General features: G+C 54.1%; 1 protein-coding gene across 2 annotated transcripts; it reads left to right on the forward strand.

Annotated features, from left to right (window-relative positions):
- The first annotated feature begins 92 nt into the window (after positions 1-92).
- YJU2 (YJU2 splicing factor homolog) lies at positions 93-15,989 on the forward strand. 2 transcript variants are annotated; one of them, XM_004277215.4, is made up of 8 exons: positions 93-212; positions 2,186-2,286; positions 4,386-4,530; positions 6,697-6,831; positions 9,191-9,372; positions 10,906-11,026; positions 14,309-14,453; positions 15,386-15,989. In XM_004277215.4, the coding sequence occupies exons 1-8, from the start codon at positions 189-191 to the stop codon at positions 15,496-15,498; spliced, it is 966 nt and encodes a 321-aa protein (XP_004277263.1). In that variant the 5' UTR covers positions 93-188; the 3' UTR covers positions 15,499-15,989. The 2 variants fall into 2 exon arrangements, with proteins under 2 accessions (XP_004277263.1, XP_033256685.1); XM_033400794.2 differs by having other exon boundaries at positions 177-212; positions 6,701-6,831.
- Positions 15,990-16,126: the final 137 nt, after the last annotated feature.

Consider the following 16,126-nt stretch of genomic DNA (forward strand, 5'->3'; position numbering starts at 1 on the left):
AGACGGACTCGAGTGTTGACAGGCGGGGATCTGAACCAATGAAAAGGCAAGCTGTGTACGCAGCAGCCAATAACAGCGGCTGAAGGAAGTGACGGAAGCGGAAATACAAGGATAGATGGTCGGGGAAGTTCGACAAGCACTCAGCCTAATCAGTATTCTTGTGGTCGTGAGAAGAGTAGGAGGTAAAGATGTCGGAGCGAAAAGTTTTAAACGTAAGTATTGGGCAACTAGGGTTTTCGACCTGGGGCGGGACATCTCGGAGCTCGGGCCGAGGAGGGCTACTTATACTCTCCTATTAGGGCCTTTGCTTTCTTCCCCAACGGCCTTCTGCAGGGCGGGGCTCTCTAGAACCCTCCTAGTCACCTTCTGCGGGGGGTGGGCCTTCACTAAGCCTTCCCCTCGAGGGTGGGGTGTACCCAGTCACCTGTGGGGGCGGAGCTTAGGCTATTTACCCACTCACTTCTGATAGGATTTTCTGAAAGGAATTATCCAGTCACTCCCGTTGGGGGCGGAGCTTCCTTAGGATATTGGTATTCTCACTTTACATTCTCATCTCCAGGAGGCGTGGCTCTGTTAAGTCTCTCCCCGCTTGGGGTTCTAGCCAATCGTGTTCCTCGGAGGGATTAGGTTTTGCTAAGCTCTTCTGCTGCGCTGGCAGGGACCCTTCCAATTGCCTCAACTTCTCCCAGTTCTGTTGGGGAAAACTGGGACTCTTGGGGTGTGGAGCTGGTCTCTGGAAGGCAGGATTCAGCTTCTGGAGAAGAGCGCTCCGGAATTCTGAGTCCCTGTTCCCCGCCCTTCAGCAGGGTGTGTGCTCCCAGGAAGGAGGTGAGCTCCCCAGCCTGGGAGTGTGTAAGCCTAAGATGTCTGGACGGAGTAGAGAGGAGACCTCCAGACTGGTGGCTTGGAGCCCAGGATGATGTCCCTTACAGTGACTCAGTGCTCTAATCTCTTAAACACCTATATTAGGAATTCAGCCCCAGCCAGACCCAGTGCAGTGTGTCGGACTTCGAGTCCGTGAAAGTCCTTCCATCCCGAGGATCCAACTGGCAGCCCAGCTATTTCCATAACTTGCTGGTAGATACTTCTGTGTGCCAGGCACAGCTCTAAGTGCCTTGTTCATCAGGTCTTCTCAGGGGGACAGGTTATCCCTTCTTCAGATGAGGAAACTGAGGCCCAGAGTGGTTATGTAATAGCCACAGAATAGAGGAATCAAACCCAGACACCCCTCCCCGCCAGCTCTGTAACTGATGCTCCTAATCACTGTACAACAGTTTCCCCAGAGCTGTGTCCCTGGGTCTGAATCCTGGATCTGCTGCTCACACTGTGTGACCCTGAGTAGCTGAAACCACCAGAACTCAGTTTCCTCCTCTGTGAAATGGGTACACCATTCTCTGTCTCATAGAGTCTTTGCAAGAATTCCACGAGGCAGGGGACATAAAGCTCTCTGTGTACTATGTAGAGCCTAGTAAGTGCTCAAAATGCAAAGTGCTTTATTTTCTGATTATCGTATGTAGTTCTCTTTCATAATCCAACTCTCCTTCCCCACATCTCCCATCTCAGGCTCCTGTACAGAAAGAGTTAATGCAACAGGCTTGAGGCTGCTGCCTTAGAAAGCCTGGCTTGCAATGCTGGACTTTGGCTGGTATCCGGGAACCTGAATTTTGGGATGGTTCCCAATGTTCTCTGAAAAGAATGGCTCCCTGGGGTTAAACTGTTAGTACAAACAGTGTGGTTTATGCTGAGCACCTGCTCCCCTCCGGGAGTCTAGAGTCTGGAATCGTCATACGTGCCGGGCAGAGGTGCCTACACACCAGCCCCCAATGAAAACCCTGGGTGCTGGGTCTTCCTGAGCTTCCCTGGGGGACATTTCACACACGTTGTCACAATATATCACTGGGAGAATTGACTCCATCAGAAGTCTCTGGAAGCTTGTGTCCGGTCTCCCTGGGCCCCTCCCCCCATGCCTTTGTCCTTGGCTCCTTTTTCTCTGTATCCCTTTGCTGTGATGAATAGTAGCCATGAGGACAAGTGTATGCAAGTCCTAGGAGTCCTCTCACCAAATCCTCAAACGTGGGAGTGGTCTTGGGGACCCAGACCCAGCTCCCCAGAGCCCCTTTCTTCTGCCCCCAGCCTGCCCCTGCGTCTGAAAGCAGCTCCCCTGACCCTTCCTTCCTCCCCACAGAAATACTACCCGCCCGACTTCGACCCGTCAAAGATCCCCAAGCTCAAGCTGCCCAAAGACCGGCAGTACGTGGTGCGGCTGATGGCCCCCTTCAACATGAGGTGAGCGGCCCCGCGGGCCCTGCGCTGGCCGCGCAGCGAGCACCCCGCCCCCAGTGCGCAGACCACCCACAGAGAGCGCCCCGCCCCCAGTGCGCAGACCACCCACAGAGAGCGCCCCGCCCCCAGTGCGCAGACCACCCACAGAGAGCGCCCCGTCCCCAGTGCGCAGACCAGGTCGTCAGTCCTGGCTCAGACGTGGACCCAGTGAGCGAGTGACCGTGCCAGACCTCCCCCTCCTGCCGTGCAGGACCCATCTCCCTGATGTCTCAGAGCTCCCAGCTGGTACCTGTGTCGAGGTCTCAGTCACTGGTAGTAAGAGTGAGCACACGAGACAGGTCCTGTATGTACATTCACTTCCTCCAGCAGTCCTGTCCGTTCCCGCCCCAGGGCCTTTGCACAAGCTGTTGCCTCTGCCTGGGACACTTTTCTTTCTGCTCTCACATGGCTGGCTCTTTTTTTTTTTCTTTTTTGGCTGAGTTGGGTCTTCATTGTGGTGCGTGGGCTTCTCATTGTGATGGCTTCTCTTGTTGCTGAGCACGGGCTCAAGGTGTGCAGGCTTCAGTAGTTGTGGCTCGCAGGCTCTAGAGCGCAGGCTCAGTAGTTGTGGCGCACGGGCTTAGTTGCTCCATGGCATGTGGGATCTTCCTGGGCCAGGGCTCGAGCCCGTGTCCCCACATTGGCAGGCAGATTCTTAACCACTGAGCCACCAGGGAAGCCCTGGCTGGCTCTTTTTCACTCTTCAAGACTTGGCTTAGATCTCACCCCCTCAGAGAGGCCCTCCGGATCCCCCTCCCAACCCCCTCCATCCTTCCCTCCCCATCACAGTCCCCAGGCCTCGTCCTTCATACCGCCTCGGAATTACTGTACCTCACCACAATTTTTTACATCTTAGCACATCTGAAACGAAGTGGTAATCAAAGCCACCTTTGTTAGTGAAATTCAGCCCGTGTTTACGTATTCCTTTCTCTCTCCCCTTCCTTCATTCGTTTTCCCTCAGCAGTCACTTACTGGGCACCTGCTGTGCACCAGGGCCTTGGCTGGGTGCCAGGGACACTGTGGGCATCAAGACTTGCCCCACCCCCACCCCTGGGACTTCCCTGGTGGCACAGTGGTTAAGAATCCACCTACCAATGCAGGGGACAGAGGTTCGAGCCCTGGTCCGGGAAGATCCCACATGCCACAGAGCAACTAAGCCCATGCGCCACAGCTACTGAGCCCGTGTGCCACAACTACTGAAGCCCACGTACCTAGAGCCCATGCTCCGCAGCAAGAGAAGCCACCGCAATGAGAAGCCCGAGCACCTCAATGAAGAGTAGGCCCCACTCGCCGCAGCTAGAGAAAGCCCGCGCGCAGCAACGAAGACCCAAAGCAGCCAAAAATTTAAAAAATTAAATAAATAAATAAGACTTGCTCCCCTGGAGCCATCTGGTGGGGAGTAGAGATAATACACAAGGGCTCAGGCGTATTCACGAAAGGCGCATGTAGGACACATAGATGGTCACGAGAGAGGGAGAGGGACTGGACGGTGGCCAGGGAGGGAGGGTGCTTCGCTGGGTGGTCAGGCAAACGTTGGAAGAAATGCCAGCAGAACTGGGATCTGAGGAATGGAAGGTGTCACAGGCTATGGGAATTGCAAGGGTGAAGGCCCGGAGGTGGGACTGAGCTGGGGTGTTTGTAGGAACAGCCAGGAGGCCAGGGAGCACAGGATCTGAGCAGGAGGGGCCGCGGGAGGGCAGGGGCCGCGAGCTCTGCCTTGCTCCTTGTGGCATCCCTCCTGGTGGAATCTGCACTTTGGAGGTCAGGATGCCCCATGAACTCCAGGCTTGCTTCCAGGAATGGGTGATAGGCGAGTCTTACCTAGTCTGGGTAGTCTGGATGCTTCCCAAGAAGGCAACACTTCAGCCGAGACCCAGGCAGATATTAGTGAGAAGAGTGTGCCGTCTAAGGGAATCAGTACACACAGTGGGGCAGTCTTCTTGCGGGGTGGGGAGCTTCCCGTCCCTGGAGGTATGCAAGCAGCCATCTGCCAGAATGCTAAAGCGTCCTACCAGTAAGAACCAGGGTACCGAGATGGCTTGAGTCCCTGTCCTGCCCCACAGGTGTAAGACATGTGGAGAATATATCTACAAGGGCAAGAAGTTCAACGCCCGCAAAGAGACAGTGCAGAACGAGTCCTACCTGGGCCTGCCCATCTTCCGCTTCTACATCAAGTGCACGCGCTGCCTGGCAGAGATCACCTTCAAGGTAGGCGGCCAGCCAGGCTGGTCCTTCCTCCCCTGGGGGTCAGTGCTCCTGTCCTCTCCCTCCAGGGAAATCCCATTTCACCTTCTCTGCAGAAAACAGCAAAGGTTTGGGGAGAAGTTCACGGCAGTGTTGTTTATAAAGGCAAAAAATCAGAAGCAACCTAGATGTACGGTGATGGGATTCAAGGGACAAACTACTGTACAGTGGAATATTGCACAGCCAGTAGCAGTCACGTTTTTACTTTGTTACTCTAAGGGTGGTATTAAAGATTTGAGGAAAGGATGAAGAGAACTTATAGTTTTCTCTTCACATACTCTTGTACTGTTTGAGCATTTTTTTTGCTAGGGACTTTTTTCCTTTGGTTAAAAAACAAGATTTGGTTAAAATAAAAAGTACATTAAAAAATGATATATTTTAATTACTTTTTTTTTTTTTTTTTTTTTGCGGTACACGGGCCTCTCAGTGTTATGGCCTCCCGCTGCGGAGCACAGGCTCCAGACGCGCAGGCTCAGCGGCCATGGCTCACGGGCCCAGCCGCTCCGTGGCACGTGGGATCTTCCCGGACCGGGGCGCGAACCCGTGTCCCCTGCATCGGCAGGCGGACTCTCAACCACTGCGCCACCAGGGAAGCCCTTTAATTACTTTTTTAACAACAGCTTTCTGAGATATGATTTATATGCCATGCAGTTCTCCCTTTTAAATTGTATAATTCAGTGGTTTATACTCCTAACGTACCAAGCTGTCTTCTCTAATTCCAGGATGTTCTCTTCACCCCAAAATTAAGCCCCAACTCTGTCAGCAGTCACTCCCCATCCCTCTCCCCAGGCCCTGTCAACCACGAATCCACTTCCTGTGTCTGTGGATTGCCTATTACGGACATTTCTTTATCAGTGGAATCACTCTGTAGCCTTTTGTGTCTGGCATCTCTCACTGAGCATCATGTTTTCAAAGTCCATCAGTGTTGTAGCATGTATCGGTGCTATACTCCTTTTCAGGGCTGAGTAATATTCCACTGTGTGGATGGGCCACATTTTCTTTATCCATTTGCCAGCTGATGGGCCTATGGGTTGTCTCCAGAAAATGTTTTTTTTTTACCTGAATTATGAAGTATGTGCATATTTAGATATTAATGAATACATATGAATTTTTCTAAAGACTAGAGAAACTACGGCAAAATGTTATAAATCGGCCTTTATAGTGAAGAATTTCAAATAACTAGGATTGCATATATGTGTGTATGTGTATATATACATATGTGTGTGTGTGTGTGTATGTGAGCATATGGTAAAAACAGAACTCCCACAGTAGTGCAGGATTAACACTGGAAAATTTGTTTACTGCTCCCCCTGCCCAGCCAGCCCCCATGCATAGAGACAGTTATAACAGTTTCTTGTGTGGCTTTCAAAAAATGTGCTCTGCCTACACATGCACACACAGGGGTCACTCTCTTCCTTGCTGTTTCTTTTTAAATAGTAAGCTTCTTATTTTGGAATACTTTTAGATTTACAGAGAAGTTGCAAAGATAGCACAGAGAGTTCCCATCTGCCTCTCACCAGCTTCCCCTCCTGTTAACGTCTTCCATTTCCACAGTGCATCCACCACAATAAGAAACCAACACTGGATCATTACTGTTAGCCAAATTCCAGAAATGATATGGATTTCAATCTTTCTACTAATGTCACCTTTCTGTTCCAGGGTCTCATCCAGGGTACCATGTTATATTTTTGCTTCTCCGTTTTATAAACGCAAATAGGAGCATGCTCTATACATACGTGATATGTAATTCATAATTAAGGGAAGAAGGTCAAGTGCGTGCACACACGCACGCACACACAGACACACACACACCAGAAAAGATATGTGCAGAGGTCCAGAGACTTTTACTTGCAAACATGTGGAAGGTGAAGGGCAGGAGGGAGGGAGTGGGCAGGTGGAGAACGGTCTGCAGGTCTATGCTCGGGAGTTCAGCGATTCTGCAAAAGGGGACAGGAGCACTAGAAAGAAAGAACTGTACTCGCCAAAGCCATAAGGCAAGAAAAAGAAAGAATTGGTATTAAGAGGAGTGAAACACGGAGAGAAGGTGTCCCAGGCTGCTGGCTGCTGTTCAGCAGAAGCTCTTGATGCTCAGAGGTGTAGGAGCTGATGTCTGCCCATCCTCCCTCCCAGACAGACCCCGAAAACACAGACTACACCATGGAGCACGGAGCCACGCGGAACTTCCAGGCTGAGAAGCTCCTGGAGGAGGAGGAGAAGAGGGTGCAGAAGGAACGGGAGGACGAGGAGCTGAACAACCCCATGAAGGTGAGTGTGCGCAGGTGCGTGCGTGCATGCGTGTGTGTGTGTGTGTGCGTGCGCGCGCGCGCACGTGTGCCTGTGCTTCGGTGCTGGCGGAATCGGTGCCCCTTCCTGCCTCAGGCCTCCAGGCAGGGTGATGGGGTGGGGAGTGTGGTCAGCAGAACTCTAAGATGTTCCCAGAGCCCTGACTCCTGGTCACACACCTCATCCAGTCCCAAGACTGTGCATACAAGGATCCTATTCCTGTGACTAAGTTATGTTAGGTTAAACTACAGCACAGTCGCCCTTGTAAGAGGGAGATTATCCGGATGGTCCCCTTAATACGGGTCTAGAGTCAGAGACAGAGGACGTCAGAGACATGAAGGACTGACACTGTGGAAGTGGCCACGTGGCAGGGAACAGCAGGCAGCCCCTAGGAGCTGAGAACAGCCCCTAGTCAACAGCCAGTAAGAAGGCAGGGAACTCAGTCACACAACCACAAGGAACTGAATTCTCCAGCAGCCTGAGTGAGCTCAGAAGAGGGCCCTGGACCCTTGATCTCAGCCTAGCAAGACTGCCAGGGAACCCAGCTGTGTCGGCCCAGAATCCCAACCCACAGAAACCAGGAGACAATGAATTCATGTTGTTTTAAGCCACTGGGCTGGTGGCAAATTGTGGCACAGCAAGAGAAAACTAACAGGGAGTCAGGAAGTTGGACTTCGGAACGCCAGGTGCTTCCTGCAGCCAGCTGCCCCGCGGTTTTCTAAGGAGGTTCCCATTAGGCTAGTTTGGATCAAGACTAGAAATAGAGAAGGAAACGTTCTCTTGACCATATCCTGGCTGTGTGACCTTGGCCAAGGCACTTGGCCTCTCTGTGTCTCAGCGTCCTCATCTGTAAAATGAGATGAGAATTGTGCCCCCCTCGTACACTTGTGGTGAGGGTTAAATGAGTTCATACACATAAAACTCTTAGAACACAGCTTGGCACATAGTAATTCATAAATATTGATACTCCTTTTGTTATCCCTTAAAGAAGTTATTTTCATCTTTAACTGGACATTTTTTTTTCGTCTTTCTCATAAATAGTAGGAAGTCCATGTTCTCCTCTGTCTCCTCCCACCCCCATAATTCCCATCTCTTCCTGGACCATCATGCCTCTGCCAGCTGTGTTTTCTGGTCAAGCCATGTCAGATCTGATCCGATGTTTTCAGCAGCCGTGCGGAGCAGCAGGGAGGGAAATAGGCCTTAGAGGCAGTTTGCTGTATTCCTGGAGCTCCCTCAGTGCTGTCCACGTGCTGCTCTAGTTACTGCTACACTGGCCAGCATGGGGTTATTACCCTGGTACTGGTTAGCTGTCCTTGTGTACCAAGTCGACTCAAAACTTTGCAACTTCCAGCATTTATTATCCCACAGTTTCTGAGGGTCAGGAATCCAGGAGCAGCTTTGCTAGATGGTTCTGTGGGTCCCTCCCAAGGTCACAGTCAAGCTGTCTGCCGGGGCTGCCTCATCTGATGGCTCAGCTGGGGCTGGAGGAGCCACTTGCAGGGTGGCCCCCTCACGTGGCCATTCCCTGGAGGCTTCATGTCCTGTCCACATGGGCCTCTCCACAGCACTGCGTGAGCCTCCTCACAACATGGGGGCTTCTCCCCCTCCCCCAGCGAGAGTCCCAGAGAGAACAAGGAGGAGCCCCGGGCCTTTTATGACCTGTCTCGGAAGGGACACACCGTCATTGGTCCTGTTGTGTTCATCAGAAGCGAGTTACTACAACAGCCCACCCTCACAGGAAGGGGAGTTAGGCTACACCTCTGGAAGGGAGGAGCGTGAAAGAATTTTTGGACGTATTTTCAAACCACCACAACTGCCATTTCCCAGAGGGTTAGTTCAACAGGGTCACATAGCCAGGAAGCAGCCAAGGCAGGATTCATTCCCAGCCCCGCCCGGCTCCAAAGCCACCTCTCTGAGACCTGGCGGGGCCGACCTCACCTCTCTGAGCCTCAGTTCCTTTGTCTGTAAAGTGGGGGTTATTGTGAAGATTAAACGAGATTATGTCTGGAAATATCTTAGCCTGGAGCCTGGCACACAGCAGTTGCTCAGATCGTCTTTTTTAAAAATCTTTATTACTTTTGCTTAGTGACGGAGCCAGGCTGGAAGTCCAAGCCACCTGGCTCCACTGTTGACCAGCCGCATGGTCTTGGGCAGTCACTTCCCCTCCCCGAGCCTCAGTGTTCCGAGCCGTGAAATGGGTACAGCTGTGGGACCGGGTGCTGTGGATCGAGCCCCAGGGTGGGGGGGTCTCCCCTTGCCCATGGTGACCCCAGAGGCCAGGCAGGCCACGTGGAGGGGTGGAATCCCAGCTCACTCAGCCCTGTGTCTGCACACCTGCCAGGTGCTGGAGAACAGAACCAAGGACTCCAAGCTGGAGATGGAGGTTCTGGAGAACCTGCAGGAGCTCAAGGACCTGAACCAGCGGCAGGCACACGTGGACTTCGAGGCCATGCTGCGGCAGCACCGCCTGTCGGAGGAGGAGCAGCGGAAGCACGAGCAGGCGGAGGACGAGCGGGAGGCGGCGTGAGTCCCAGGGCGCCCGCCCCCCCACAGCCTCTACAGGGTCCTTCCCTCTGCCTGGAATCCCCCCTTCCGGACCTTTCCACAGCTCCCTCGTGCGTCACCGTCTCAGGGAGGCCTTCCCCGCATCTCCCTCCCCATCTCGCTTTGTGTCTCATGGCGTCTCTGTCGGGGCCCCCAGGATCACCCCCAGGTTTGATGAGTTAATTACAGTGAAAAGTTACGGCGAAAAATCAGCAGAAGGAAAAGGCAGGTGGGGCAGAGTTGGAGGACCGGGCGCAGACTTTCAGAGGCCTCTCCCGGTGGAGTCCCACAGGACAGGCTTAATCCCCCCAGGTGAGACATGACGGCAGAGGGAGGGGCGCTCCCGGGGGAGGCCCACGAGACCCAGCCCGGGGTTCTCACTGGGGGCCGGTCACGCAGGCACCTTGGCCCGGCACGGCCAAGACCCCAAACCCAGGAGGAGAGCAGATGCCCGTGCAGACCCCATGTCTGCACAGTGTCGGGACAAGGAGCCCCCCCATCAGTGAGGGTGGCAGGAGCCCCCAAGTCCAGATCCAGATGCCCCCCCCAAGGGCTGGCCTGGTGAGCCAACCTTTCTGAGGATCTGGCCTCAGGCCTGCTGTGTTCATGCTTCTGCCCGGCACCTCCCACTCTCTGGAACCTTCTTGCTGATTTGCCCCTTTCCTGATTTATTATCTATCTCCCCTCATCTAAAGTCTGAACAGGGACTTGCTCTGACCTCTGCATCCATGGCCTGGAACACGGTCAGGCACATACTAGCTGCTGTTGGATTGGCGTAGATAACAGTGAGAGGAGTCTGCGTTTAGCGAGCCCCTTCTCAGTGCCAGGCACTGTTCTGAGTTTGGCTCTGTCATTATGGTGGTCAAGAGAACTGAGGTTCAAGGAGCTCCCAGCACAGCCCTGACTGAGGCCCCCCAGCTGGGGTTCAAACCCAGAATGGTTCTGGCTTCCAGGCACTTAACCACCCCACTGGGCTCAGTGGACAAAGAACTTTTTTTTTTTTTTTAACTTATTTATTTATTTTTGGCTGTGTTGGGTCGGGTCTTTGTTGCCGCGTGCGGGCTTTCTCTAGTTGCGGCAAGCAGGGACTACTCTTCGTTGCAGTGCCTGGGCTTCTCATTGCAGTGGCTTCTCTTGTGGAGCATGGGCTCTAGGCACACAGGCTTCAGTAGTTGCAGCAAACGGGCTCAGCAGTTGTGTCTCGTGAGCTCTAGAGTGCAGGCTCAGTAGTTGTGACGCACGGGCTTAGTTGCTCCGTAGCATGTGGGATCTTCCTGGTCCAGGGCTCGAACCCGCGTCCCCTGCATTGGCAGGCGGACTCCCAACTGCTGCGCCACCAGGGAAGCCCCTGGACAAAGAATTCTATTTTAAAGTTATTTGTGCATCCCCATCCCCCACTCAGTGAGATCAGGACAGGGCAGCCAGGCAGTGCACCTCAGTGTGTGTGTGGGGGGGTCCTGGCCATTGTCCCACAACAGAGCACGTTCCCAAGTCCCACGTTCCTTCCCGCAGGGCCTTAGTGGAAGAATCTAGGAAACGAAGACTCCTGGAAGACTCCGATTCAGAGGAGGATGCTGCCCCCACCCAGCCCCAGCAGGCCCTCCTGCCCAACCCCACTGCCATCCTGGACGAGGTGAGTGTGGCCTGCCTGCATCTCCACATGCTCTCAGGTGAAGCAGGGACAGAGTAAGCCAGAGGTTGGCTTAACTTTGTCTTGAAAGGCCAGTCTGGGTCGTAAGTGGTCAACTCCACATCATAGCACTAAACATAGCACTAAACTTGCTACGTAGATAGTACATGAATAAGTGGGTGTGGCCGGGTGCCGATAAAACTTTATTTACAAAAACAGGTGACAGGCCTCCGGGACTGTAGTTTTCCACCCCTGCTTCAGCTGCAGAAACAAGGAGACTCCCCACACTTAGAGACATCAGGCAGACGTTTATTTCTCAGTCACTTCACAGTCCTGGGCTGGACTCCCAGGCAGCCCTGCTCCATGCAGTCACTCAGGGATCCAGACTCCTCCCATCTCCTAGTTCTGCCCCGTCCTAGAACATGGATGCCAACTCTGCGGTCACAGCTGGCTCAGAGCACCCTGGGGTTCCAGCTGCAGGAAGGCAGAGCATGTGTGGAGGACCACCAGCCAGCGCCTGGAGGCCCAGGTTCAGATGCAGCCCACCTCCATTCCCCTCGAGTCCCAATGGCCGGGCATAGTCACATGGCCGCATCCTGCCTTTGCAAGGGAGGCTGGGAGCTGCCTCCTCTAGCTGCCCTTGCTGGCAGAAAGAAAGAAGAGGGTTTGGGGAGGGAGCGAGCCTTTTCCGCCACAGATGTCTTATCCAAGGTGGTCAAGGCCACTCGGGTTTGTTAATTGAAGGAGGGGGTTAAAGTGGGAAATCATAAATAGCACAGACACCCCCAGAAACTTATTATTTTAATTCAAAACATGTTCCTGGTCTGTATTAGTTAAATACAAGTCCAGCCACTGGACAGGACCCAAGTGACAGCCACTTCAACTACATGGAAGTTACTTTTCTCTCGAATAACAATTGTGCGGGGCTGTGCAGAACAGAGAAGGTGGACCCTGGTGTCCGGGTCCTCATTGTCCTGCTGTCCCAAGGATGATGCCCTCATTGCAAGGCAGCTCAGTGCCACGTCTGCATCCCAGCCAGTGGAAAGAGGTGGGGACAAGGGAGGAGGACATTGAGGGTAACTATACCCTTGATTGAGTACATCCTTCTGCTCACACCCCATTGGTCAGAACTGAACCACCTGACCACATCCTGCTGCAAAGGAGGCTGGGAAATGTAGTCTTTCACTGAGGCAACCACATTCCAGCTGAGAATTCTGTAAGTGTCTGAAGAGAGCGGGTTTGGGGGTCGCGTACTCTCACCCATTAACCTTTTGACATAGAACCAAGGTGTTTTCCTTGAGGCTGTATCCCTGATCAGAGTTCTCACGCTGTCTCTCTTGCATAAACCAGCCTCAGAATTCATGGTCTAAAGTTTCCTCTTCTTTTTTTCTTTCAAGTGGAACAAGAGATTGAAGGTACTTTCAAAGCAGTCTGGCCTTGTATGATTTCCCTCCAGTCCTTTTTTTTTAATAAATTTAGTTAGTTAGTTAGTTAGTTTTGGCTGCGTTGGGTCTTCGCTGCTGCTGCGCTCGCTTCCTCTAGTAGCAGCGAGCGGGGGCTACTCTTTGTCGTGGTGCCCAGGCTTCTCATTGCGGTGGCTTCTCTTGTTGCAGAGCACGGGCTCTAGGCGTGTGGGCTTCAGTAGTTGCAGCACGCAGGCTCAGTAGTTGTGGTTTGCAGCCTCCGTAGTTGCAGTGCACGGGCTCAGTAGTTGTGGCTCACAGACTCTAGAGCACAGGCTCAGTAGTTGTGGCGCACGGGCTTAGCTGTTCTGTGGCATGTGGGATCTTCCTGGACCAGGGCTCGAACCCATGTCCCCTGCATTGGCAGGCGGATTCTTAACCACTGCGCCACCAGGGAAGCCCACCTGCCAGTCTCTTACAGTTACCTTGCTCGTAGCTAATTTGATGGTGGACTTCTTCTTGTATTTTGCTTTACACAAACTTCACCATAACTTTTACGGAAACATCTCTCTTTGACCCCTCTGTTCCCTGGGTTTAGTTTAATGGGGACATGGAATGGCGTTTGACGAAAGGTGAAGGATAGCAGCTAGCTCCACCAGTCAGTTCAGTGGTGCCAGATGAGCAAGCTTCGGCTAGGACTGCCGGTCTCTCCCTGTGCCCCCAGCGGACGGCCTCTGTCTCGGTTACCACACACGGGGGATGCAGTGAGGCCGCTGTGTCCTCCTCCTGCCCCCACTCCCCGCCCCAACTGTGCCAGCCCCCTCGGATGGGCCAGGCTCAGTCCTGCCTCCCATCTCTGCTTGCTGACCTCAGTACTGCGTTCTGACCTCGGCTCTGCTGGCCCCCGATCAGCAGTAGCTGTCCCCGCGACGCTGTCACACCACCCTAACTTCTTTCTTTCACATCACTGATCAAGACAATGGTGTCTGGGGACTTCCCTGGCAGTCCAGTGGTTAAGACTTCCTATTCCCAATGCAGGGGGCACAGGTTTGATCCCTGGTCGGGGAACTAAGATCCCTCATGCCGTGCAGCCAAAAAAAGAAAAAGATGATGGTGTCCTGAGCATCTACTTGCTCATCCACCCTCTTCCTCCCCAGATGGTGAGCTCTGTGCGGGCAGCCCCCTGCCATCATGCTCCCCCTGCACCCTCAGCTCCCAGCTCCGACAGGGCCTTCTGCATCTAGTGGTTTCCAGTTCCTCTATTTAAACATCAAACAGATAAAAGGGGTCTCTTCTGGTGCGACTGAAGAGCTGGAGGTGGGGCTGAGCCCCTCTCTGCCTCCCGCTAACTGGTCCCCAAAGTGGGTGCCCCCATCTTCTGTCATTCCCTCAAACACGTTGATTGAGCACCTACTACAGACCCAGCAGTGAACAAGGCAGGACCCCGCAGCTTGGTTGAGGAGGCAGTTAATAAGGCAGTGGAGGCCACTGCGGGCACAGACATGCAGCACGCACTTGAGCTTGAAATGTGAGGAAAGGCTTCCCAGGGGAGCAGGTACTTGAGATGGGTATTGGAGGATGAGTAGGAGTTCACCAAGTGAACTAGAAGCAAAAGGGGCATTCCAGGTGGAGGGAATGGCATGGGTAAAGGCGTGGAGGTGAGCGGTCACAATGTGATTTAGGAAGTGTAAGCGCAGGGTGTGGGGGGGCCACAGAGGAGTTTTGAGCAGGAGAGAATTGGTCAGCACAGCAGGGGGAGTGGGAATGGTAAAGATCCTGGCTCAGCTGGGGACTAGGAACCGGGCTGCCAGAGAAGGAGCAGGATCTGGGACAGACCCCCCCAGTCATGCCTGCCCCCCGCTACCCCCGCCACAAACTGCAGGCCCCAAAAGCCAAGAGGAAGGCGGAGAGCTGGGAGCGCAGTGTGGGCACCTTTGGCAGCAGTCCCCAGCTGTCTGGCCTGGTTGTGGTGAAGAAAACAGACCTGGGCCGCAGCATCCAGCGAGGAGGAGTCCTGCCCGCCCCAGGTAGGTTCCTGCAGTCCCTTAGCTTCATGCAGTGCCAAGGGTGGCCACCAGGTGGCAACAGCACCCCCGGTGCTGTTCCGGTGCGGGTTGAGGTGTGCCCCCAACCAGGGGTAAGGGGAGAAGGGCTGCAGTTCCCTTTTTTTCTTGTAATTACAAAAGGAGCAAGTGCTTGCTTTTAAAACCCAAGTCAGATAGAGGCGTGTAGGACAAATTGTCTGCACCTCGGTGGTTGTGTCGCCGATGCTTTGTGTGTGTGGCTCCTCGGACCCTCGGGAGATGGAGAATTAGGGTGAGGTCGGCCCGATGAGGTGGAAAGAGCAGGCTTCCAGGGCAGGCATCCTGGGTGAAGATCCCTCTGCCTCCACGCGCTCGTTCTGTGGCCTTGGTCGAGGGCCCTCAACCCCGGTCCTCAGCTTCCTGTCCTGGAAGCTGCTCATGACAACAGGACCAACCTCGTAGGGCCTCGTAGAGTTTGGGGGCTGATTCCATGAGCTGCTCCATGTCGGGCGCCTGCAGTAGATCCTGGCACCCAGCGAGCCTTGCGGATACACAAGCCATTGTTATCAGAACAGTTATTACCCCATTTATCAGATGAGGAGACTGAGGCCCGGAGAGGTGAAGCTGTTTGCCCAAAGCCACACAGCCAGTGTGGGTGGTGGAGCCAGGGTCTGTCCCTCTTTGTCACTTGGGACTTGGAGTGTTTCCGTTTTCTGTGTTGCACCCCCGGCATGGGCACCTCTGCCCACCTAGATCAGCTTTTAGAAGCGGAGCTGCTGGGTCAAGGGGTGTGCAGTTTAAACCATGATGGGTCTGCCAGGCACTTTCCACAAAGGCTGCAAACAAGCAGGAATGGCCCAGTCCGCCTGGAACTGTCCCGAGGTGGGCTGCCGGGACGAGGAGGCACGGTGGGCTAGCTCTCGCCTCTCCTCCAGATGCAATGAAGAACGGGCAGGTGGCTGGCCCTGCGCCCCAGACGTCTGGCACCTCCTCCCTGAGCCAGCTGGGTGTGTATTCCGACAGCGAGGACAGCAGCGGCAGCAACTGAGCCCTGCCCCCAGGCCCTTCCCCAGGTCAAGATCACACAGCCAGCTCCAGCCCATGGTCGGGGCAGGAGGCCCTGGGACCAACTGGAGTCACCACCGGACAAGCACAAATGACCTCCAAGGCTGGCGGGGTCAGCAATGGCTTCAGCTAAGGGACTCAGTTTCTCTCCTGTCCCCCCACCTTCCCCCCTCCGGAGCTCGGGGTCCCCAGCTCACATGGCGGCATCCCCGGAGCAGCTTCTGACAGGCCTTTGAGGTCGTCGCGGCTGACATTCCGAGATGCTCTGGGCACGTGCGTGAGCCCACCCACCAGTGGTTGGCTCCATCCCCGCCACAGAACCATCTGGAACCCATGAAAGGAACCTGTTGATCTGGCCTGGGGGTACCTTCTCTCTGCCAGCATCTGAGGAGGGGGCTGCAGAAGCATGCAACCTAGCCAGTCCTGGACTCTTGGCTCAGAAACTGCGAGATAAAAAATGTTCCTTGTTTCGTACACTCAGTTGGGGGATAATTTGTGAAGCAGCAGTGGAAAGCTGATACGGTCATGTAACCAGCAAGTCTGATTCCAAAGCTCATGTTCTTTCAAGGTTGCCAGATTCCAGCTTGTGTGATCTCCTCCTGCTGCAGTAT

Source organism: Orcinus orca, chromosome 3 (assembly GCF_937001465.1).
Source record: "Orcinus orca chromosome 3, mOrcOrc1.1, whole genome shotgun sequence".
Classification (NCBI taxonomy): Eukaryota; Metazoa; Chordata; class Mammalia; order Artiodactyla; family Delphinidae; genus Orcinus; species Orcinus orca.